This window comes from Apium graveolens, chromosome 2, assembly GCF_009905375.1.
Source record: "Apium graveolens cultivar Ventura chromosome 2, ASM990537v1, whole genome shotgun sequence".
Taxonomy (NCBI): domain Eukaryota; kingdom Viridiplantae; phylum Streptophyta; class Magnoliopsida; order Apiales; family Apiaceae; genus Apium; species Apium graveolens.
The window spans coordinates 250,435,600-250,460,239 of NC_133648.1; the positions used below are offsets into that span (position 1 = coordinate 250,435,600).

The 24,640-nt window shown below is 33.1% G+C and overlaps 2 protein-coding genes across 3 annotated transcripts; both read left to right on the forward strand.

The window, feature by feature from the left end:
- The first annotated feature begins 2,699 nt into the window (after positions 1 to 2,699).
- On the forward strand, positions 2,700 to 6,119 carry LOC141708340 (histone acetyltransferase MCC1-like). 2 transcript variants are annotated; one of them, XM_074511914.1, is made up of 7 exons: positions 2,700 to 3,044; positions 3,198 to 3,474; positions 3,563 to 3,707; positions 4,024 to 4,123; positions 4,507 to 4,735; positions 5,040 to 5,138; positions 5,702 to 6,119. In XM_074511914.1, the coding sequence occupies exons 2-7, from the start codon at positions 3,368 to 3,370 to the stop codon at positions 5,868 to 5,870; spliced, it is 849 nt and encodes a 282-aa protein (XP_074368015.1). In that variant the 5' UTR covers positions 2,700 to 3,044; positions 3,198 to 3,367; the 3' UTR covers positions 5,871 to 6,119. The 2 variants fall into 2 exon arrangements, with proteins under 2 accessions (XP_074368015.1, XP_074368016.1); XM_074511915.1 differs by lacking the exon at positions 5,040 to 5,138 and having other exon boundaries at positions 2,702 to 3,044.
- Positions 6,120 to 22,874: 16,755 nt separating this feature from the next.
- On the forward strand, positions 22,875 to 24,602 carry LOC141708341 (transcription factor MYB53-like). The gene is made up of 4 exons (XM_074511916.1): positions 22,875 to 22,965; positions 23,075 to 23,348; positions 23,443 to 24,210; positions 24,322 to 24,602. The coding sequence occupies exons 2-4, from the start codon at positions 23,086 to 23,088 to the stop codon at positions 24,359 to 24,361; spliced, it is 1,071 nt and encodes a 356-aa protein (XP_074368017.1). The 5' UTR covers positions 22,875 to 22,965; positions 23,075 to 23,085; the 3' UTR covers positions 24,362 to 24,602.
- The last annotated feature ends 38 nt before the right edge of the window (positions 24,603 to 24,640 follow it).

A 24,640-nucleotide genomic window follows, 5' to 3' on the forward strand; every position in this document is an offset into this window, starting at 1 on the left:
CAAAAATCATTATTTTAATCCGAAAATTATTTTTAATTCAAAAATAAATCTGAATTATTTAGTTAATTAATTTTAGTTAATAATTAATTATTTAATTGGTTAAATAATTAAAATATTAGTTGATTAATTGATTTATTTAATTATTAATTAATTTTAATTGATTATTTAATTAGATTTAATTTTTTTTTGATTTAAAAATTCCAAAAAATAGTTTGGAGCTTTAAAATATTATTTTAAATTATTTTCAAGACTCGATAATTATTATAAAATGATTTTAAAGTCTGATTCGGGTATTCGAACCCTGTTAATTGTTTATAAATGATTCATCGACCCGTTTTAATTCCGAAAAATATTTAAAAATTCATGTTAAATACCTGGAAAATTATTTTAACCCCGAATCTTCTTTGAAAAATTATTTTTATCGAATATCTTACGTGCTATGTGCTATATGTGATCTGATTGATGTGTAATCAGCTTATGTGTATGTTATTTGACGGTTATTGTTGTAATTTTCAATCCGTAAGTCGGATTTGGGTGAAACGAAGGGTAGATACAAATTTGTAACGAATAAAATAAAGTGAGAAAGAGTATTGATAGATACTTGTGATTTCTAGCAGAGAAAGCGAGGCATAGAAAGAGGAAGCAGATAGTCAGTGATTAGGAGTCGGTGAATGAGAGCAAGTGAAGCGTTAGCAGATTGAGATAAGGCAAGTGATTCCTAAACTATCTTGATATGTGTTTGGAATAGTTCTGTTTTATATTGCAAGTGCTTTGAAGTATTTAACCCTAAACCCGGATTCCAGTATTGATTTTTGAGCCGAAAGCCTTATTCTTTATAAACCATTGATTGTTGAATACGCATATACAAACCACATATATACGATACTACTCCACAAATACATACAAACTATATACCGATCACTGAACCGGAATTGTTTAACATACAAACCTTCATACCTTATACATCAAAAGATTAATCCTTATAATCACGAGACCTTGATTCTTCTGTTATCTGATTCTTTTATCGGCTGATAGGCAATCTTTGTACTTACCTTGTTATACCCTTTTGGTGATTGCAAATCACCTTATGCTTGAAGACAAATGTTGTTTATGATTCTGTTTATTGATTTACATTGTTTATTCTGTTATTGTTATAGAATTGGATAAATGTGGAGCAGATTCGTGGTTGGACCAGACTCGTGGTCGTATTAGGCCAGTGTGTGCCTTGGATCCAGTATATAGAGCGGAGTTATGTGCCTTGCTCAGGGTTAGTGTGTGACTACTGACTAATCAGCAGCCTAACCTTGATTTTTTAAAATAAAAATTGAATATTCAATCCCTAACCATTGCTTATTAAGAAAACTTGATAACCTAAATCATTTCATTTGATCATTGTTTAATCTCAGTATTGTCACTGTGACCTGCTGAGCTAGTTAGCCCACTCTTGCGAATCTGTTTATGTTATTTTCCAGTTAAGGAGTCTGTTGGTAAAGAGGATCCCCAGTTAAGTGTGCGAGCTAGGATTCTAGGTTGAGACGGAATAAGCTAGCTGAAGACTTTTGTAATAGTTTAAGTTTGAAAGTTGTAAGAATGTTTACTATTCAGATGTAAGTTAAACTAGATGGGTTTTGGAGCGTTTGTAATATAAGTGAGGTTGTGGCTTGTGTGCATACTTTAACCTGTTGATATCCGTGGATTATTGGTAAGTAGGGTCATTGCATTTATTATTTTCATAAACAGGTTTATAAATGGTGTGTGTGTTGTGAACCCCAAACTTCTGACTCGGGTTTGAAGGGCGTCACAAGAGATGCACAAAAGGCCCACCGGGTCGGGTTTTGACCAGGCCTTAAAAAGCCTGGGCTTTGACCGGGCCGAGCTTTGACTGGGCCTGGTCGGGCCGGTCTTTTTGGAAATGTCAGAGCTCGTCTGGGCCCTCGAGGCGGGCCTCACCGGGTTTTTTCGGGTCGAATCGGATCGCGGCGTGTTTTTTTCTAATTTAAATCGGATCGAGTTTTATTAAAGATTCTAAAGACTACATATGTTAACAACTAGATCATCGTAAAAATGTATTAGTTTGCATGAAATATTTTATGAAAATATTAATTCGTTGAAAACATTTAAGTTCGGCAAACAATAAACATGTTTATAGAATAATATGTTTCATCAATGTTATCCAAATAGATATAATGTACTTACTGTATCTTCTTTCATTAATTATACAATAAAATATATAAATGATATTATTAATCACGAATATGTAAATACATATATGTTTAAAGTATTATTTATATTTATAATAAATGTAAATTAAAAAATATATTAGAATAATCAGATTTAAACCAAATTTTTTAGGATTTTTAACCGGGTCAGGGAAGACTGGGCCGGACCGGGTTTTGCCTAAAAATATAGGGTCCGTCGAGACCCTAAGCCTGAGTCGGGTTTTGACCGGATCGCGCCGGGCTTGACCGAATTTTGACCGGATCGGGCGCCAGATTTTTGTACCCAGGCTTTTTTGCATCTGTAATATAGATGTAAAATATTTTGTTGTTTATTTTGGCTCTAATTTTAAAGAAAAATAAAAACTAAGCCAAGAAAATAGAGAGAGGAAAACTAAGCCAAGAAAATAGAGAGGAGAGGAGGGCAGTTTAGTCATAATATCCTACGGGTCAAAAGAGAAGGTTCGTTGTTAATTTTTTATTTTCTCCGTTTGAATAATAAAACTGAGAAGAGGAGGAAAAAGAAAATCAGTTCTTTATTTTGGTCTGAGAATAACTAAAAAACAACATCGGATTCCGTGTATATACACACAGATATACTCACAGATATCAAGAATCAAGAAGGGTGTAGATTATCAAAAAATAAATTTCTTGAAATTGCACTTTTGTATGCAGATTCATCATTTCTTGCAAAAATAAAAATTTAAGTTGACAACTTTGGAGTTGTTGGATCAGGAACTAGTGCAACAAAAAGGCTAATTAATTATAATTAATTAATAATTGTGTATTGGATCAGAGTCAGAGACCCTCTCCATTATCGCAGTTGAGGTTAGTATGTTTGTTTTCTTACCCTATTCAATTAACCAAATTGTGTATTTAATTATCTCTTTATATGCTTACTCATATATCTGGCCTTAACTCAGATACAATTAAATTTGTTTTTTTTTGTTTTTTTTATGTTTTTATCTTTTGTTCTTGTAGGGTGATGATTTAGGATACATGAAGAAGATTTATGTAACTGCGATTTTCGGGTTACTACCCAATGCCCCTTGTGCTTTATTATTTATAAATAGAACTACAATTTTACATTTGTAATTTTCAAATTTGTCGATTTTTTGCTGGGGAGGATTGATTGATGTTATTACCCTTCAATGGTAAACCTGTATAAACCCGGTTGTCCGAGTATATTTTATAGGCCTATTCGTCCCTCTGATTTAGAGGTTATCGAAAAACTCCATGCTGATCTTTTCCCTATCAGGTCTCGACATTTTATTATTATTTCTACTATCTTTCAAATTTTAATTTAATGTGGTTGATTGGTCTTATGATAAACATTTCTTTTGTAGGTATGAGTCTGAATTCTTCCTCAATGTTGTTCATGGCCGTGATATTGTCTCCTGGGGTGCTGTTGATAGGAATCGGTCAGATGGTCACAGTGATGAACTTATTGGATTTGTTACTGCCAGACTTGTTATGGCAAAAGGAAGTGAGGTGAGTCCTTAATCTATATTTACACTATCAGTGGACTTTATATCCAACGTATGGCTTCTTGGCACGAAAGTTCTAAGCTGACTTTTTCCTTTTAATTGTTCATACAATCAAGTGTTTCAATAGTAGTACTATTTATTAGTGTTGTTCATATATGTAAGATTAAGTTCTAAAGAAACTTCCTGTGATATATCATTTTAGAATTTAGAATATTTAGTAGCAGTTTCCTATCAGTTGGCAGGTGTGTTCATTATTAGATCATATGTTTCCCATATTCAACCTTAGGAACTTATCAACTGCAAACTTAATTTATTCACAGGTGGAAGATGTACTCAGATTCGAAATGTCAGAAGCGAACCAGACTCTAGTTTATGTATTGACACTTGGAGTGGTAGAATCTTATAGAAATTTTGGCATTGGTCAGTTACTCAGTTCCTTCTTTTTAATATAAGGCACAATCACATCTCTTGGCAGGAAAAGGGTTGGAGAGAAAGAGAGAGGGGAGAGAGGGAAAAGTGCAGGGTGTCATTAACATCAGCATCCAATATCCAAGTGTTCTCCACTCAGCATTAACTAGATATTCCGTTAGCATATCTGGCAGTTCCATCAAACGTGGAATTTTGATGTTATATAGTTCAAGTTGAGGGTGGTTGTTTTTTATTTAAAAAAAAATCGACGGACCCAATTGAGAAGCTGACACAAGTTTGGATGCCAGAAGATGTGATTGTCCATTTATAAAGTGTAAATTATCTTTGTGAGTTTTATTGTCCTTTGCAATAATATGTCTTTTGTTGTTTTTCAGCCACTTCACTAATCAAAGAGGTTATTAAGTATGCTTCAAACATTACAATGTGCCAAGCAGTTTACCTTCACGTGATTTCCTACAATAATTCTGCCATCCATTTGTATGAGAAAATGTCCTTTCAGTGCGTACGGAGATTGCACTCCTTTTATTTCATCAACGGGCAGCATTATGATTCATACCTTTTCATATACTACGTAAATGGTGGTCGATCTCCTTGCTCGCCATTGTAAGTGTGTTGATGTTCCTTTGATAAGAAAAGGCTTATATATAATGAATCTTCAAGTTTAGCTACTTGTGCCATTAAATCTTTATTGCTTAGCAATTTTGCATTTTAACTTTATAGTTGACACTTGACATTTAGTACTATGCAAGCCTTCCGAACACAAATTCAGTGAAATGCATATCATGTTCCTCGAACATGGGCATTTATCTCCCAAAATTTACATTTGTTTTCCACCTGTACTTGTGTATTTCGTGTATATGATGAGAAAAGATGCTAATTTTTCCTCTTTTTTCTAACCGACGATCAGGTGCATCTCACATAAAACACTGGAAACACAAAAGATTACTTTTTTTGGGGGTCAATTTTACCCCTTCCCGTCGCCCAAAAAAGCAATATCTTGGCAGAGGTTCTTATCGTTCAATTGTGTCAACTATTAAGTTCGTATGCTAAATTTTAAATAAGGAGGTGTAAGTCGTGCATCAAATTTAACTTGGAGGTTCAAATTGTATTTAAGTTTGGAGAAAGACAGAGGTGGAACTACAAAATTTAAGAAAATAAAACTTTTGGGTGACAAAATACTATAATTATAGGTGTTTGATGGTCACTTTTATCAAAGGTAAAATTCGATATCTCTGGACAAATCTAGTTAATATAACTTGCTTAGCCAAAAATAAATATGAACTTAATTATATTAACACTATCTAGTACTATTATAAAGGTGGCAGAAAGTATCTTGTGATGTGTATTTGTATTATGGAGTAATTAAGATCAGTTAGCAGTATAACTAGGGTTGCCAAGGCGGGGCGATATGATAGAGATTGAGGATCACATGTATTGTAATATGTAAAATTGTTTTGAATGTTACAGCATTTTGATAATCACACAATCATTATTTTTTCTTGCAAAAATTATATTCAATTTTTTTACTCTTCTTGACTAACTATGTTCCTTGACCCTACTGATCTCCAGAGAACTTGCAACAATTTTCATGGCTTACATAAGGTGTGGATTTAAGGCAGTGGCTTCAAAGTTATGGAAAAAGAAAGATAGGAAGGTCCCAGTGTGGATGAAGTGTAAAGAAAGTAGTGGCCTCCTACCGACGACACAGAACAAGAGAATCCTCACATGTCACGACTGAGGTTATTGGGTTTTTGTTTGCTTTAAATTCTAATGATCTTTTCACTGTTGTAATGTAAGATCACATTCCAATAGTCTTTTTGTATATTGTTCTTGTAAGTTCGCTTTTTTATCTATCTGTTCAATTTTATAGTAGGCTTGACCATGCTCATATGTTGCAAGTACATGTAGTTGTCCCTCCTTAACCCAAAAATGGACACTTTTGTTTTTATCTTGACAACAAAGCTCACCAATATACTTCTATTCTTCATTTCCATTGTCTCAGTCACCTTCTTTGTGATCCCTAGTTGGTACTCAATATTGCTTCCCTACTTTCTGCTCTGATTTCTTTATTAATTGTATCAGGGAAAATAATATTCTTTGGCCTTTATTAATTTCTCTTTTTAGGTCCTATTGTTAGAATAGTGAAGCTTTTTATATTTGACTGATTTCGGGTGCATGACTTTACCAACCTGCATTACGTTTAAGTTAGTAAGATATCTTTATATGATCAATTCTACATGCATTCTTATATATATAATGCAGGAGATTGATTCCTCATGAAGTAGGCCGGTTTTCATATTTCTTGGCATGCTTAATTGAATATATCAATTTTTCTAAACTTAATGCCTACAAGCCAACTAAGTAGTTCACCTATGAAAAAAACAGACCGGGGGAAATTTATTTAAAAAAGAAAGTTGTAAGTCTATCCTTCTTGTTCTCTCTCTTATGCTAGCCATCTTCATTTCCCCTTTGAGCTCATTTGGCGATAATGCTGCAAGCAAAATGAGATGACCTACCTCAGTGGTCCTAGCTTCACTGGTGAAGTAGATCTCTCAAAGTCTTGCCTGAGATTCCCTATTCAATCTTTAGACAATGTGAAGGATGTCTGTTAGGGCCACGAGTGTATGTGGAGACTAGATAGCTATCAGCTGATCGGGGACGAGCATTTGAAGAGCATGTGAATGAGGTTGAGGAGCAGATGAAGCTGCTTAAACAATTCTTTTCAATGTTCATTTGGGAAAGATATGGTCAGGAAAGCTTCTTGCGCTGACAGAAAAATCGAGGCGGCAACTGTTGTACGTGAAAGAACAGAATGGGGAGAATGAACAATTAGCAATGAAATGCTTTGTCCACAATTCTGATGGTATTTATATATACATTATTTATTACTTCTTGGCAACAATAATCTCTTAAATTTGGGGACTGACAATTAATTGATCAACAATTGCAGGTGAGCAGTTGGTAATTGTGGTGGTGGATGAGTTGAATAGGGTATTGAGGATGGCCATTAAAAAAACAGGGAACTTCGAATTTTTAGTTCTTTACCACCAGCAGTTAATTCATTCAGATTTGGTGGTGATTTATTTAGCATCAGCATTAGTTTGAGATTGTAGCAAATCCACAAGGTTCAAGATTTTGTATTAGATATTGTGATCATCAGGAATAAACATTAGATATCGGAAAAATTGCAATGGGACATTTGTTTGGGTTGGATTCACTGCAGGGTTTTGCAGGGAAGGTTGGACTTGAACCTCGTGTGGGGACCGGTTTCACTATTTCAGTGTTGGTGGTCTGTACTAATAAGAGTAACTGCTGGAGAATGTAATTCACCGCATGTTACAGACACTTAAAAATCATATTCTCTTCAGAACTTGTGTACTTTTGGAGTAGTGACAGACGTCTTAGCAGACAATGTGTTTAATAAGCTGGAGTTCCAGGGGTAGGACTTGTTAAATTTGTAATAACTAGGTACGGGTTAATTTAGTTATGGAGTATGCCACTGTGATCACAAAGTGTGATAGTAACATGCAATTAAAGTTACTAGTATTTTATGACTTTATGTTGCACTCGATTTGTGACTGATGATATACATATACATATACTAAAAGCTGTAGGAACAAAAGTTGAAAACTACTCATGCAGTCATGATGCAAACTTCATGGCTAGGTAATTATCAGAGCAAACAAGGTACCTGAAAAGTGACTTAAAAATTTAATCGTAGTTCGGGAGTACTGTAAAATCTGAAGATTTACACCAGGCTTGTGTAGGATGAGATGGCTTTTCTACTACAAGAGAAAAAAGAAAGAAGAAGCTGAGATGGTTTTTCTAGGTGGGAGGTTGGGGATAAAAGGAAAGTTGTTAAGAACGACTTTTATAATATATAGGGATTAGAAAGCAAAGTGAAGTGAAGAAGAAGTAAACAATGGAAAATGAGGATTAATTATACAGACAGACAGGTAATAATGAATACGTAGTATATTAAAAGTGTATGTTGTTTGGTATAAGGAAGATCAACCGTCCGTAACAATGGTGGGTGAGGTGACACATGCATGGGAGCAGTTGAATTTTTGACAGCTAGCTAGCTTTCTTTCACCCCCCGGCCCCTGTATTTTTCCAGCCAACATTTATTTTGATTCTTAATTCTTACACATATACTACGAGTAATCCTACCGGCGGTGTCCAACTCAGATCCAATTCCATTACCCGGGGAAATGGGAATTGGAGATTATTTCAGAATATAGAATACAAAACGAAAATAATTTTATTATATGTTCAAGATACCAGGACCGGGCACACACTATAACAAAAACACTGAAAATTGATCAACGAAATGATCATTTTCACAAAAAATTATCATTTGAACAAAATTGACCGTGATAGTTGGTCGGATTATTACATATCGGTTGCGTGCAAATTTGGTCAAAATTGACCAAAAACGCCGTTGACATTATTTAATGGTCAGAGTCACGTGTCAGATCTCAGCTAACGTGGGGTCCCACGATCCGATATATCACTGCCACGTCTACTAACATCTGTGTGGGTCCCAAGATACATGTCAACTTCAAATCGCCTAGGTCAAACATAAAACCGAAATATGTTACAAATTCGATAATTTTTTCAGTCGATAAGAGTCCAATAGGTTTACACCAATCAACCTAACCCGATCAAATATTTAAATTGACTAGTTACGAACTAACCACTTTTAATTATAATTTCGGTCATGTTTGGTTAAATACCTTCGAATTTTCATAAATTTGGTTGGGTTCCATGGGATTGTAAATGGTCAAAAATGGTCGATTTAACTGTAAAGTCGGTTTAAGTGGTCGATTTTAGCTTACATTTTTTTTATCAAAATAGCAGCTGGATGTCCCGAGTCAGAACCCGTCGCTTAAATACGGTTTACCTTGGTTCACGTGTTTTGCTGGCTATTGCGTTAGCCCGTAAGATTTACCCAGTGCGCACTCAAAGGGTAGCGGTTGCGGATTACCTACAATAAAAAACAATACAATACCAATCATGATTAAAAAAACATAATTTACAATAATAATTACCCACCAAATTATTCACAAAATCAGTTATAAAAACAATACCAACCAAATCATTATTTACAAACCAAATCAAATTATTCAAATTATAAAGCTAATTAGTTTAAAACAAATAGACTTAAATTTCCATAGCATAGACAGCTCAATCATAACTAAAAACTAAACTACAAGCCCGTTCCGCCATTGTCATTACGATGTTCAACCCGAAAAGATGTCTTCTTCATTTTAGTGTTGGTCGCCGTCATTTCTACCATCCTTATCTCCATGCTCGGCGCCATCATTATCCTCTTTGTCAAATGTAATGCAGTTTCAGAGATTGAGCAAGAGAGAGAGAGAGAGAATGAGAGAGAGAGAGCATTGTAACTGAATTGTAAATCTACATCTCTTGAAATAAATCTGTTACAAGAAAAGAGTTATATATGCTTGGTGCCATACAAGAGATACTACATTTCTAGCTAACTTTCCCCCTATTTCTCTATTTCTATATTTCAATATTTAATAGTCTAATATCCCCCCTCAAGTTGAATGTTTCTGAAACAAGTTGCAGACCTTCAACTTGGAAAGAAAGAACTTGATAACAGCAGCACTTGTTGCCTTGGTGAACATATCAGCAGGCTGCTGTCCTGAGGCCAAGTGAAACATCTGAATAATTCCCTGTTTGAGTTTTTCACGAACCAAGTGACAGTCGATTTCGATGTGCTTAGTTCGTTCGTGAAATACTAGATTAGATGCTATATACAATGCTGACTTGTTGTCACAATAAAGAGAAGCTGGCATAGTATGATTTAGCTGAAAGTCATTAAGTAAAGCCAGGAGCCAAGTTATTTCACAGCACGTATCTGCCATGGCCCTGTATTCTGCCTCAGCAGATGAACGAGATACAGTCGGCTGCTTTTTGCTACGCCAAGAAACAAGAGAAGATCCAATGGTGATGCAGAAGCCAGTAAGTGATTGTCTGAACTCTGGACAACCAGCCCAGTCAGAATCAGTATATGCTGTTATCTGTAAATTTTCAGTGGCAGAAATGAGCAATCCTTGTCCAGGTGCCTGTTTTAGATATCTAAGTACTCGATAAACAACTTGCAAATGATCCGAACGAGGTTTTGACAGGAACTGAGACAGTACATGGACTGCATATGATAAGTCAGGTCGAGTGATGGTAAGATAGATCAAACGACCCATTAATCTTCTATACATTGCAGTATCAGTATCAGATAGGAAGACATATGAGTTGTCAATAAGTTTGTGGTTTTGCTCAATTGGAATGACCGAAGGTTTAGCTCCAGATAAGCCAGTTTCCTTGATAAGATCAATAGCATATTTACGTTGGTTAAGATAAAAGCCAGTGGTTGACCTGGCAACTTCAATGCCTAAGAAATACCTGAGAGGACCCAAGTCCTTGATCTTGAATTTGGTCTTGAGAAATGCTTTCATAGCATTAATATGTTCAGTAGATGAGCTAGTAACCAATATATCATCAACATAGATTAATACAGCCATGAATATGGAATTACTAGTGAAGGTGAATAAGCTGTTATCACTTTGAGACTGTTTAAATCCATAACTCTGTAGAGCTGTAGAAAGTTTCAGATACCAACACCTAGGAGCCTGCTTCAAGCCATATAGAGATTTCCTTAATTTGCACACAAACAGAGATGAAACAGATTGATGTGCTGTAGATAGAACTCTGTATCCAGGAGGTAGTTTCATATATACTGTTTCATTTAGATCTCCATGGAGAAATGCATTAGTAACATCCATTTGAGTGACATTCCAGGCCTTTTTAGCAGCAACAGCCAAGAACACTCTCACAGTGACCATCTTTGCAACAGGTGCAAAGGTATCAAAATAATCAACTCCAAATTCTTGAGTGAATCCTTTGGCTACTAACCTAGCTTTGTATCTTTCTACTGAACCATCTGGATTATATTTTACTTTAAACAACCATTTGCAGTCAATGACATGTTGATTTGGTGGTAAAGTAACCAACTCTCAAGTTTGATTTGATTCCAAAGCTCGAATTTCAGTTTTCATTGCAGCACACCAGTTAGGATCTATGACAGCTTGCTTAAAAGAATAAGGCACTTGAATCTGAGATGTCTTGGTTACATAAGCTTTGTATGAAGAAGATATATTCTCATAAGATATGTACTGATGGAGAGGATAAAGACAAGTAGACGCAGAATAGGTGGAGCAGGCTGTAGCAGATGGTAAACCAACATAATCCTTGAATTTTGATGGAACAGTTTTATTCCTTACTGGTCTAGCAAGAACTTGAGGTTCAGTGTTAAGAATTTGTTCTGAATTATCAGAATCTAACACTTGAGATGAAGAGTCTAATACTTGAGATTCTAAAATATGACCAGCAGGTGAATCAATGGATGATTGCTCAGCATTAACATCAACATGATTAATATTCTCAAGAGTACTCTCACAGATAGTGAATAAAGGAGTAGAAGCATGAGATTTATTTAAAAAAGGAAACACTGTTTCAACGAATCTGACATCTCTGGATATAAAGCATTTCTTAGTTGATAAATCAAGAATTCTGTAACCCTTTTTGGCATAAGGATATCCTAAGAAAATACCTTTAATAGCTCTATAACTTAGTTTGTCAGTGTCAGTAACATTTGTTGCATAGCAAAGATAACCAAACACCTTAAGATGATCATAATCTGACAATTTTTTATATATTAATTCAAAAGGTGTTTTATATTGAAGTAATTTGACAGGTAACAGGTTGATAATATGAGCAGCAGTCAAAATAAAATCTCCCCAGAATAAATTAGGAAGATGGGATTGAAACTTAAGGGCTCTAGCAATGTTAAGGAGTTGTTGATGTTTTCTTTCAACCCTCCCATTTTGCTGAGGTGTATGAGCACAACTCATTTGGTGAATGATACCTTGAGACTGAAGAAGTTCAGTAACAGCATGATTGGTAAACTCAGTACCATTATCAGACCTGAGGATTTTGACAGAAGTGAATTGATTCTTTGCATACTCAAGAAAATTTTTGATCAGATTTGGAACTTGAGTTTTATGCTGGAATAAGAATATCCAGGTAGCTCTGGAATGATCATCCACTATGGTTAAAAAATAAGAACATTTATTATGAGTAACCTGTTTGTAAGGTCCCTATACATCAATATGGATCATATCAAACACATTGCTACTATAGGAATTACTGGAATCAAAAGATAGCCTGTGGTGTTTTGAAAAATGACAGATATCACATGAAGAAAAATCACAGTGTTTTACATGTACATCAGGAAGTTTAGTCAAGACATCAACAGAAGGATGTCCTAACCTATTGTGCCACAAATTGACAGAATTAGAATTGAAAGTACAAGCACTATGAGCAAAAGAATTACAAGATTGAGAATGATCTGATGAGACTAAAGCAGATGAAGTTGAGGCTTGAAAGAGATCAGGGAGTTGCAATTTGTATAGACCATCTTGCAAGTTACCAATCTCTTTCTCCCTCTTCAAGATAAGGTCCTGCAAAATACATGTTTGTTCAGTAAAAGTAACACGACATGATAGATGTTTTGTGAGTTGTGATGTTGAAATGAGATTGCAATGAAAGGAAGGCACACATAGGACTTCAAAAAGAGTGAAAGAAGAGGTCAGCTGAACATTTCCTATGTGAGTGATAGGAACAGTTGTATTATTTGGCAAATGCAATACTGATTTCACAGATTTAGAATTACTTAAGACTGTGTAGTCAAATGTTATGTGATTAGTAGCGCCTGAGTCTATTATCCAATCATATGCAGCTAGAGGATTACTCATACCAGTAGTATTAGCACTAATTATTGTAGAAAATACTACAGATGAGAAGATCATACCAGACATATGAGCATTTGAGAAACCAGGTGTCTGGCATTGAGATTGATTGATTCTTGAATCATTTTAGCAAGTTGCTGGCATTGAGTATCAGAGAAGGCATTGAGAGTAGCATTTGAGTTGTGTTCTTTGTGAGAAGTATCAGTTTTGTCTTTATTAAGACTCACATGAGCAACAGCTACAGATTTGTTTCCTGCATTTTGCTTTCGTGGTTTAGGCTTAGGTTTGCCATACATTTTGTGCCACTCTGGATAGCCATGGAGACATAAGCATTTGTCTCTGGAGTGTCCTGTCATTTGACAGTAATCACAAGTAAAAGCAGAATCACCTGTTTTCCTTTGACCAGCATTGTTTATCCCTTTAGTTCTGAAATTGGGGTTAAATTTCACATTCGTTGCCATATTTTCTGTCATAGGAGTATTAGAGATAGAAGCAAAATCTCTTTGAGATTCTTCTTGGAGAAGCAAGGAGAATGCCTGATTGAGTGATGGTATTGGTTTCATTAGAAGCAACTGTCCCCTAATTGCAGTAAATGCATCACTCAGTCACATAAGAAACTGACTTAATTTCAGTATTTCTTCATACTGATTCAATTTCTGAGCACTCTGACATGAACAGTTGGTTGTTACATAGGTACATTTTGGAATAGGTGCTAGATTATCAATTTCAGCAACAAGTGTCTTGAACTTAGTAAAGTAAGATGTAACAGAGAGATTGCCTTGTTGTAGAGAAGACAACTCTTTGCGAAGTTGAAATGTCCTAGGCATGTTGCTCTGAGAGAATCTAGTAGCCAAATCTTCCCAGATTTGTTGAGCAGTAGAGAGATAAGCCACACTATTTCTTATTTCAGTGGATATTGAATTCAACAACCAAGACACAACCATATCATTGCAGCGATTCCACATTGCAATTTGAGTGTTATTATCAGTAGGCTTGCTAACAGAGCCATCAATGAATCCTAGCTTAAGTTTAGCAGATAAGGCTATAGACACAGATCGACTCCATTGATGATAATTTTGCTCAGTTAAGAGCATTGTAACCAAAGGTGTGCCAGGATTATCAGAACTTTGTAGAAAATAAGGATGATTAGTATCAATTGATACAGTATTAGATGATGTACCAGATGTTGCAGTAGCATATGATCGAGTCATGATCAAAGACAATTAGATGCACAGAATAAGCAGATAACAGATGTTATACAATACATATAATAATTGTATGTATGATCAGAACAACAAGATTACAGTACTGAACAAGGATTGATAATAAATGAGTATGAGAAAGACTTAGAGTTTGTAGAGATTACAATCGCAGAGATCACAAACTTTGTAAATCACATGAAGAGATCACAAATCGCTCTTGAAGAGATCACAGATTGATAGCGGAAGTAAATGTTATGTTCAGCAGTCGATTTCTTGCTCTGATACCATGTCAAATGTAATGCAGTTTCAGAGATTGAGCAAGAGAGAGTGAGAGAGACAGAGAGAATGAGAGAGAGAGAGCATTGTAACTGAATTGTAAATCTACATCTCTTGAAATAAATCTGTTACAAGAAAAGAGTTATATATGCTTGGTGCCATACAAGAGATACTACATTTCTAACTAACTTTCCCCCTATTTCTCTATTTCTATATTTCAATATTTAATAGTCTAATACTCTCCATTTTCGGCTTTTTCTTGAGCCCTCTTAATCGCCTATGAACTTATACTAGTTAATTAGTACTATATATATTTATATATTTCTCTGTAAAAAATAGTTGAAACTAAATTAACACTTATAATTCACAAATCACAAACAAGATCCAATATTGAAATATTTATTTCTAGAGTTGCATTTTCATACTTGTTATATATCGGTCGGGGGATTTTCCTAACCAATCGAGTTATCTTACCAACAATATCAGTGGAGAATGCTTGCGAACCACATTTCGGGTTCCTTTGCAGTTAAAGAGCGGTGTTTGTGATGTTCAGCACCGTTGCAAAGGTTGGCTGATGGGCGGCCACATTTGCTCGTGTATTATTCAAAATTGTCCAGATGGCAAAGACGAATATCAGATCCAGAACTACTAATCCATCTTGAGTCTGACTCGAAAAACCTTCCATTAACATGTTGGACCGGATAATTTGCAGCTAGATTTGGTATGTAGCCGGACCCTGAAATTTGGGAATAATCAAGAAGTTGAAGGTCTTTACATCTCATGCCACAACTTCAAGTCACCGACATATTTTGGATGCACTGATTCTTCGTCATCATGGGGTTGACTAACAAATCAGTCCCAATTTCGCTTCACTATATCCGCATATTGGGACTATTTATATTATAGACATATAATTAATAATCAATTTAAATTAATATCTATTTATATATATGTGTGTGAAATATGCATATACACTTGGGGGTCTTTGGATCATGGTTCGTGAGGCAAGTTAACGGGAATCAGAACTTCAATCTCATATTATAGTGTTTGGATTGACAATTTGATGGTTGAGAATGTGACACCCTCTTTACCCGTGGATTAACATTTGATACCCATTTCAATTAACCCCATTCCCATTTCTGAATCTCATTCCCGTCACTGATCCAAACACCCCCTTAAACTTGCCAATTCACCTCAAGTTTCCTTTTATCCATTACTTTGTATCTCAGTAACTACTATAGCTATTATATACACTATCCTATTATAAGCCAGACATGGTTTCTTTTGGTCGGTTAATAACACCTTCCTAAAAAGTTTGTTAAAACCTTCCAATACAAAGTTTAAACAAATATAATGTTGTGTAAGACATGCATGTGCATAACAAGACTAAATCATCTTGACAACCCTAAGGATAAATTATAAGATAATACAATTTTATTCTGTAATTGTATTTCTTGAGTCTGTAAAAATGCTAAGTAGATTAGACTGGAGGATTATTCTATGAACAACCATCAAGCTAATGAATTATCTATGGAAGAAGATCAATCACAATCATGCCTCAGAGAGAAGTATAGAAGCTTGGAGTTGAATAATGTTGTTCTAGGAAAAATATTTTAAGTCAGATATCGACAAGTCACATATCAAGGAATGTAGAAAAGTATGTCGAGAAGTCTAAAATAACTTGTAGAGAAGTCCCAAGAGATATCGACAAGTCAATCTGCATGTAGAGAACTGAAGATATCGACAAGTCAAAATGTCCATGTGGAGAACTAGATATCGACAAGTCAATTTCTCATGTAGAGAGTTAGAAATATCGACAAGTCAAATCCTCATGTAGAGAACTGGAGATATTGACAAGTTAAAAGCTTATGTCGAGAACTGTAGATACCAACAAGTCATTCTACTTGTAGGGAACTGGAGACCTCGACAAGTCAAAAGTCTATGTAGAGAACTTAAGATATTGATAAGTCATTTTACTTATTAATATGTGACATCTCTACACAACAAAAGGGATCTCGACAAATAACTTCAGAATTCGGAATACAGACAACTTGAAGATCCAAGATTACCGGTCAACAAAAAATTCTATCATTGAATTGGAAAGCCTACAAATGCATCTTGAATAATACAAGATCAAGGGTAAAGATGAACTTGATAAAGGAGGGTCACAAACCTAGTAGATTCTGCACATATATGCTAACACTAGAAATGAAAATAGACAAAGAAGCTTTAGAAAATGTGTTAGTCTATTTTAGTGAACCGTGCATGTTAATCTATAAATCATGTCACGGATCCTTTGTTTAGTTATAACAAACAGATCTAGAAAAATCTTGTAATTCTCTCAATAGAAATAGCTGAGTTCTTATTTTCAAGAACAAAGATTTTTAGCAAGACAAATTTATACTATACTATAATAACCCGAATGAGGTGTAATTTGTATGGTTATCCATTTCCATCATGATCGTCGGATCTTCTTCATCAAATAATCAGAGCCGTTAGATCCAAATACTAAAAAAATACACTCAAAAAATTCTCAGGTTCGAATTTTTTCAACAACAAATATTTATTATTATTTATAAAGATAAATATAAGTTCTCATGTTCGAATCTTATCAACAACAAGATACATATAGAATATTAATAAAATTATATAAAATAAAAATAAAAATATATAAATATTAACCAAGACCCGTGCATCATATGGGACGTAAGCTAGTTTGATTTAATACAAATCAAGTGTGTTTTTGATAAATTGTTCGTGTGTCTGCATCTAGTATTTTATCACTACAAATTCTTTCAACTGTTTTGTTTCATAAGAAAAAAATACTATCATAATTAATCAAAAATAAAAAAAACACATTAACCCCCTTCTGTGTTGCACTTCATATTTAACATATAATTTATTTAAAAGAATTAAATCATGTATCTAATATAACTACAAACTTTAACAATTATTATCCAACCTAATTTCTAATTGCACTCAACTTCTTTTTTACTCATTTCATAGGAAATCAAACACTCTCAAAATTTATATAACAAAATAATTAAGAAATTAAGAAAAAAAATTAAAAAAATAATATTAAATCATCCACGTATGGTCATGCTCAACCACCGCGGCTATTCAAGATTTCCATTTTCCTTATATACTATACTATAATAAAGCGAAACCTAATTTCGTTTGGTCATAAAAAGTTTGTTAACACATTACGAAACAAAGTTTATACAAATATAATTTATTTAAAAAAATTAAATCATGTATCTAATATAACTACAAACTCTATAAATTATTATCCCACCTAATTTGTAATTGCACTCAACTTCCTTCTTACCTCTTTTGTAGAAAATCGAACACTTCCAAAATTAATTTTAGTAATTCAAATTATTATATAACAAAATAATTAAGAAATTAAGAAAAAATTAAAAAAATAATAATACCAAGTCATCCACGTACAGTCATGATCATACACCACTACTATTCAAAACTCCCGGTCTCCCACGTTTCTAAAGGCTCTGTATCCGCACAACGAAGCGATCTATTAGCCGTAACACGAGTACTTTTTAAGATTTTAACTATCTAAATTTTGAATTTTTCAATAATATAATACATACAAAATAATACATAAATATTTTAACTTCATTAATCTCAAGAATATATAATTATTGTCTTTTATAATTTAATTTTATACAATGATAAAATTATCAAATTATAAATATTTTAATCAGTCCGTGCATGACACGAGTTACTATACTATTATTATTAGCTTATATCTTGTGTGATGCACGGTTTCTTAAAATTTACTTCTTTTTTTATTTTTTTAATCTTTTATAAATTTATCTTTTAAAAATAATAATATACATATATATCGTTATTTATGATGTTATTGCAATATTATTTTGACTTTTGAAAGTTTGTTGTAAAATTATTGCAACAAATATGCAAATATTGAAAGATATACGGATGTGAAATTGTAATTATTACAGTCATGTATAGTAGAATATCTATGCTATTGATGGTTATATCATTATATTATATTTTGTTGTTTGAATATTAGTAAAAAATGTAATCATTTTTATATTTATTATTTGTTAAATCTCTAATTATATTCTATCTAATTTTATATTTGGCCCGCTAGGGTTGACTCAGTTGGTTAAAGAGGGGTAACTATCCTCTTGGTCACAAGTTCGAATCACACGGAAGGATAATTTATGATTATGCCTCCTGAGGCAGAGTCTATCGCTTAAATAACCCGCTTAAATAGCTCGTAGGGTTTATCCAGTATGCACCCGAAGGGTAGCGGCTGCGGTTTACTTACGATAAAAAAATGTATTTGAACATTATACTGCAGTTTATCATATTCTATCTAGAATTGTATTAGAACATTATATCCCAAATTGGTATTTTGATTAGTAGTCTAACAATGTAATTATATTTTATCTATGATTGTATATTAAGAATATGCTTATTTAATAATATACAATCTTAATCGTCTATTTTTAATCATGCCATATCAACGAGTGAGATTGTTTCGACGGTACATGACCAAAATTTTGGATAAAAAGTCTCTTACCCTTATTATACATAATAAAGGATATAGGTTCTGTTTGGAAGGAATTGTTGTTAAAAATTGTCGTTCTGTTAAAAAAAGTAATGTCGTAAAAATCAGATGACTGTTTGATAATTTTTTTAATATGTATACGTTTTGATGCATAAAATTAAAAATAATAATATTTTTGGTAATGTTAAATGCTCTATTTCCCGCAAAAGCTGAAAAACAGCTTTTATTAAAAGTATGGGGACTTGTATTATGTAAGAGCAACTTTTATGCCAAAAACACTTTTTCGAAAAATAACTTTTAAATTTTATCAAACAATTTTTTAACCGTTTTTTCAACAAAAAGCTACCATTACTCTCAGCAACAGCAACACGCCCATAATAAGCTAAAGATTATTTCATTTTATTGATGGGTTAACATCTTCCTAAAATAACAATTACTCCCTCCGTACCACAATACGTTTCCCATTTTAACTTTTGTCACTGTTCACGTTAAGCGATTGACTATTAATTTACGGTTAATTTATAAGATCAAACATAGTCATGAGTGATCTTGTTATATTCGTGTTTACGAGTACTTTAATACAATAAAATTTTTATATCTAATACTAATACAAAATTAAAGATATTAACAATTGAAAACGTGCATTGACAAACGTGTCGACATAAATGGAAAAAATATTTAGGGAGAGAGAGAGTAACAATTTCAAGAATTAATAAATCTGCTCAATAAATTATAAGAAAAATAAAACCCCAAATCCTACCCAAATATGTCTGGAAGACTCTTTTAGTTACACTCTCATTTGACTTTTTTGAGTCATAAACTAATCCGGTATCCCAGCCATCCTAGCTTCATGTGTACGATCGTAAAAAAGTTGTTACATAACTCTCAATTAAATAAATTATAAATATTATCAATTAAAAATAAAATAAAAATTAATTGTATGTCATATAAGATAACTTCAAAGATAAGCGTGGAGACATCATCAAATACATAAAATCTCAAGAAAGCTTTAATTAAATCACAAGAGCTAGCTAATTATAATCATATACATATTTACATAAGAGTAAATTTAATATAACCAAAAATATATTAACAAATGACAATAACAAAAAATATCATTTTTATTTGTACTTAATTTTTATACTTTAAAAATTTACAAACTAATAGAACAAAAAATTAATTATTATTAAGAATAAAATAAGACAGTGATCAATTACAAATAAACTAATAACTATATATATATATTTAACATATAAATTTATTTCAAAAATTATTTAATAAAAAATGGTAAATACTAAAACCTACTGACTTTTTAACCCGGTCATATGCTAGTATAATTATTATATACAAAACCTTTTTGTCCCATATTGGTATTATTAGTATATTTTCTTGGGATAATTAAAATAAGATATTAAAAACTTAGAATATGTTCGTAGAAATGGCAATGACACAATTATATAAAAAATGATTATATTAAATAAATATGCAAAGATTGATAATTTAGCTCGAAACTTAACAAAGTATAATATTAGAAAAATCAAGACATTGACTAAAAACTTATTCACCAGCTCATCATATAATCCCTCATTTTTTGGCACGCCTTGTTTAAAGTATAATTTTATAATATTTTTCTAATTTTTTTTCTATTTTTACGTTTAAATTATTATTATTATTATTTTAAAAATATCATTACTAAACTATATTTTATAAGAAGCCCTCAAACGTTCAAATAGTGTACACTTAAACCTTAATAACTTTAGACATCATTCATCGTACCTCTTAAAATTTAATATATGTTTTAATCAAATTGTTTGTATATTTCAAACTAATAATTTGAATATAGGTCTGGTTTACCATTCTTTTTTTTGGCTAAATCTGGTTTACCATTCTTAAGTCTATTAATATAAATATTAGAAATTAACATGTTTGTAACTTAGATATTATGAAAATTAAATACTAATATGTTATAAATAAGATTGAATTTGTGATGTATGTTGATATGATTTTATAAATTTCAAATTTAAAAATGTTAGTGGTTTGTTTTTCAAAAAAAGAAAATGTTAGTGGTCATTTAGTGAGTATGGAAATCTTAATGTTTGGTGGTACTTTTAAATTATATCTATTATTCTTGTTATATATAGGATATAAATTATATAAATTAGAGGAAACTGTTGAAGATATTTTTTTAAACTTAATTTAAAAGTAAAATCAGTTTTAAAATATTTCAAAAATAATATTTAAAAATTTCATATTCAAAATACTTGCAATTTGCAATTTTTGTAACGCAAAATACAAGTTCATTTTAATTTTATAAAAATGTATTTTAGATTGCAAAAATGTTTAGAAATATAAAATGTGAAATATAAAATAGGTAGCTAAAATTGATTTCCAAAATATTTTTCTAATAAGAAGGTGTAACATTTTTCATATTTTAAATTGTGAACACATATGTATGGACGATATCATCTTATTATGAGTAAAATTATCAAATATAAACAATTTTGAAAATTATTTAGGGTATGTGCATTTCTCAATGTGAAATGCCAATCTCTAACAGGAACCTAGAGACGATTGGAGCACTGTTTTTAATCTAACAAGGGGTATAATAAATTTGTACCATGTCCTCAGACTGTTTAAGATGTACAAGGAGAAAACATATATACTTAATTAGGACCAGTGGATTAACTGCATACGTCCTGGTTAAGATAATTTTAAGCAGGAAGTATCGCTTTCTTTCAGAAAAGTTATAGTAGTAGAAGTCAACAGTTGAAAAATGACAGTTGATGGTTATGACTTGTGTGCTTATTAGTACCGGTTCATGACGAGATAATAATAAAATAATGTATATATAGTTAAACATACATAGAAGAGGAAGCATCAGAAAGGTAAGTCTAGCTAGTATAGATTTTTCAAATGTAGTCGTTAGAACTTGGAAGGTGAGTTTGGTTGGGATAGGGGTAGGTTCCCCCTAATTGGTTATACTTATATATGTGCTGCGTGTGTAAGTATGTAAATTGCGTATGCAAATTTAACTAAAAACCAGCTGGTATGTCAACTATCAACGATATCATCTATGAAACATGGTCGTCCATGGAGCCTTTTTCTCTCATCCCATGCTCCTAAAACTACACATGCACACACTAGTCGAACCCTTGACCTCCCGGCACCTTCCAGAGGAGACAAGAGCTCCACCACGTCACCACCCTTTGTCGGCCATGTGTCTACAAAGTTACAAGCACAGGACACATGTGTGGAGTTTAACCTAAAAATTACAGGTGCAACTTCTTCTCTGCTGCTGACGTGGTGTCAGTTTCGTTGGCGTAAATGGACAACAGAGAGGATAATGGGAACCTGTATATATTGCCTTGTTCAACAACAACAATATCTTGTCATCTCGCTCAGACACCTAGATATAATTTAATACAAACATAATTCAGTGACAAAATCAGGATTATAAAGGTAGCATGAATATTGATATGGATGATAATACTTGTTAACATGTCCGTCTAAACAGAAAAATGTCCTAATAGGATATTATACTATTCAACAGTATAGCAAATGCTAGAATTCATAATAATTTATTTATTTTCTTCCTCAAAATTCGACCGGGCTAAAACATGCAAAAGAACCATACAACTAAATGCTTTCATTTCAATGTCCCTGTATTAAACGAATAGTTTTTAATTCTTGATATGCAATTCAAACTACTAGCGTGTCCATCAAAATATATTAGTTAAGCCTACAAATTTAAAATGTCACTGAAAGCGATAGTGTACAATGCAATAAAGAGATTCTTCTTGATTACACTTTAACCTCGTTAATGTCGTACATCTTCCAACTAGCTTGTAGCTATACATGTATATATAAATATAAGTCATCATCCGATACTGCATTACATTTATATGACGATCAGTTGCAACTGATATCTGATCTTCATTCTCCCTCCAATTCACTTCAGCTTTACACCAAGTACTTAACTCAACTGACATTTATTTTATTCTTCTATTAGTATTTGTTACACTTATATTGGATTATGTATAATGTCTTGTCTGCCTAAACAATTTGATCTAATATGCAGGCTAACGCAGGATGGCAAGATCACCAGGCTACGAAGAGAGTGGGGTAAAAAAGGGACCATGGACTCCGGAAGAAGACGAGAAGCTAATGAATTACATTCAAACAAATGGTCATGGGAGTTGGAGAGCCCTTCCAAAGCTTGCTGGCCTTAACAGATGTGGCAAAAGTTGTCGCCTAAGGTGGACTAATTATCTCCGCCCTGACATTAAGCGTGGCAAATTTTCTGACGAAGAAGAACAAGCCATCATCAACCTCCACTCAGTTCTCGGAAACAAGTAATTAATTTAATTATTAGTTTTGTTGTTTTCATAAAATATCCTAGAAAAATCTACTCATGTCCTGACTCCTGAAGTTTCTAAACATTTTCAGGTGGTCAGCAATAGCATTAAGGCTTCCAGGACGGACTGATAACGAGATAAAGAACTTCTGGAACACACACCTCAAGAAGAAGCTTTTACAAATGGGAATTGATCCTGTAACACATAGGCCAAGAACTGATCATCTTGACATTTTAGCAAATCTACCTCACCTTCTTGCAGCCGCTAATAACTTGAACATCAATCCGATGAATCCTTGGGACGTTAATGCCTTCAGGTCACAAATCTCAGATGTTGCACAACTTGCCAAACTCCAACTGATGCATAATCTTCTTCAAGTATTAAGCCCCAATGCAGCCACTTCTTTAGTTCCATCAAGTACTAGTAGTGCTTTCCCTATCCAAGATTATCAGCTAAATGATTTCATGAGACCCAACAATCCTCAGCTTCAGGGTACTATTGTCCAAAATTGTGTGGCACCTAATACAACTGCCAATATTATGACTAATTCTGAGAGTTTCAACATGGGAAATGATGCCTATCAACACCTTTTCGCCTCCAAAACTTCGTTTCAGGACACTGTTGATCATCATCAAATCGGCACAACATGTCCGAATATGGAGAAAAATTTCAGCACTGATTCATTGCCTGCATTACTTCCAGCATCACCTGAACGTGCTGCCACAAATCAAACTGCACTCAAAATCGATACTAATGGAGGTTCTGGAACTTCTTCGTCTACATGCACTAACTTTGATGACTTTGCGGATCAGCTCATGTATGATGGAGCTAGTGAGGCATACTGGAAAGACTTTATTGAGTAAGTTTTCAACTTATTTGTTCTTTTACTTAATTATCTGTTTTCATCAGATTATTTAATATACCTTCATACGCAAATGTAATTAATTATAATTTCCTCGATAAATTGCAGCCAAGCTTCTAGCTCTTCACAGTGGCCGGTCTTGTCCTGATAGACCACTGCAAGGTTTTAGTTGATTGCAGAAGATTTAGAGACACTGAATAAGTTTCCATTTGCATGTTTAATTGGTTTTGTATAATACATTATGTATAGGGGTGTATATGTATGTAATTTGAAGTACAGTACTAAGTTCAGTCTTGTATACAACCACAAAAAAACAGCGATGTTGCTAATGTTGATTTAATTGTTCGTTTATCTAATTTGTCGATGTTCCTGCCCTTTGTAATTGTAAGCAGCTGTAAAGAAATATTATTCATGTTAGCTGACTAGA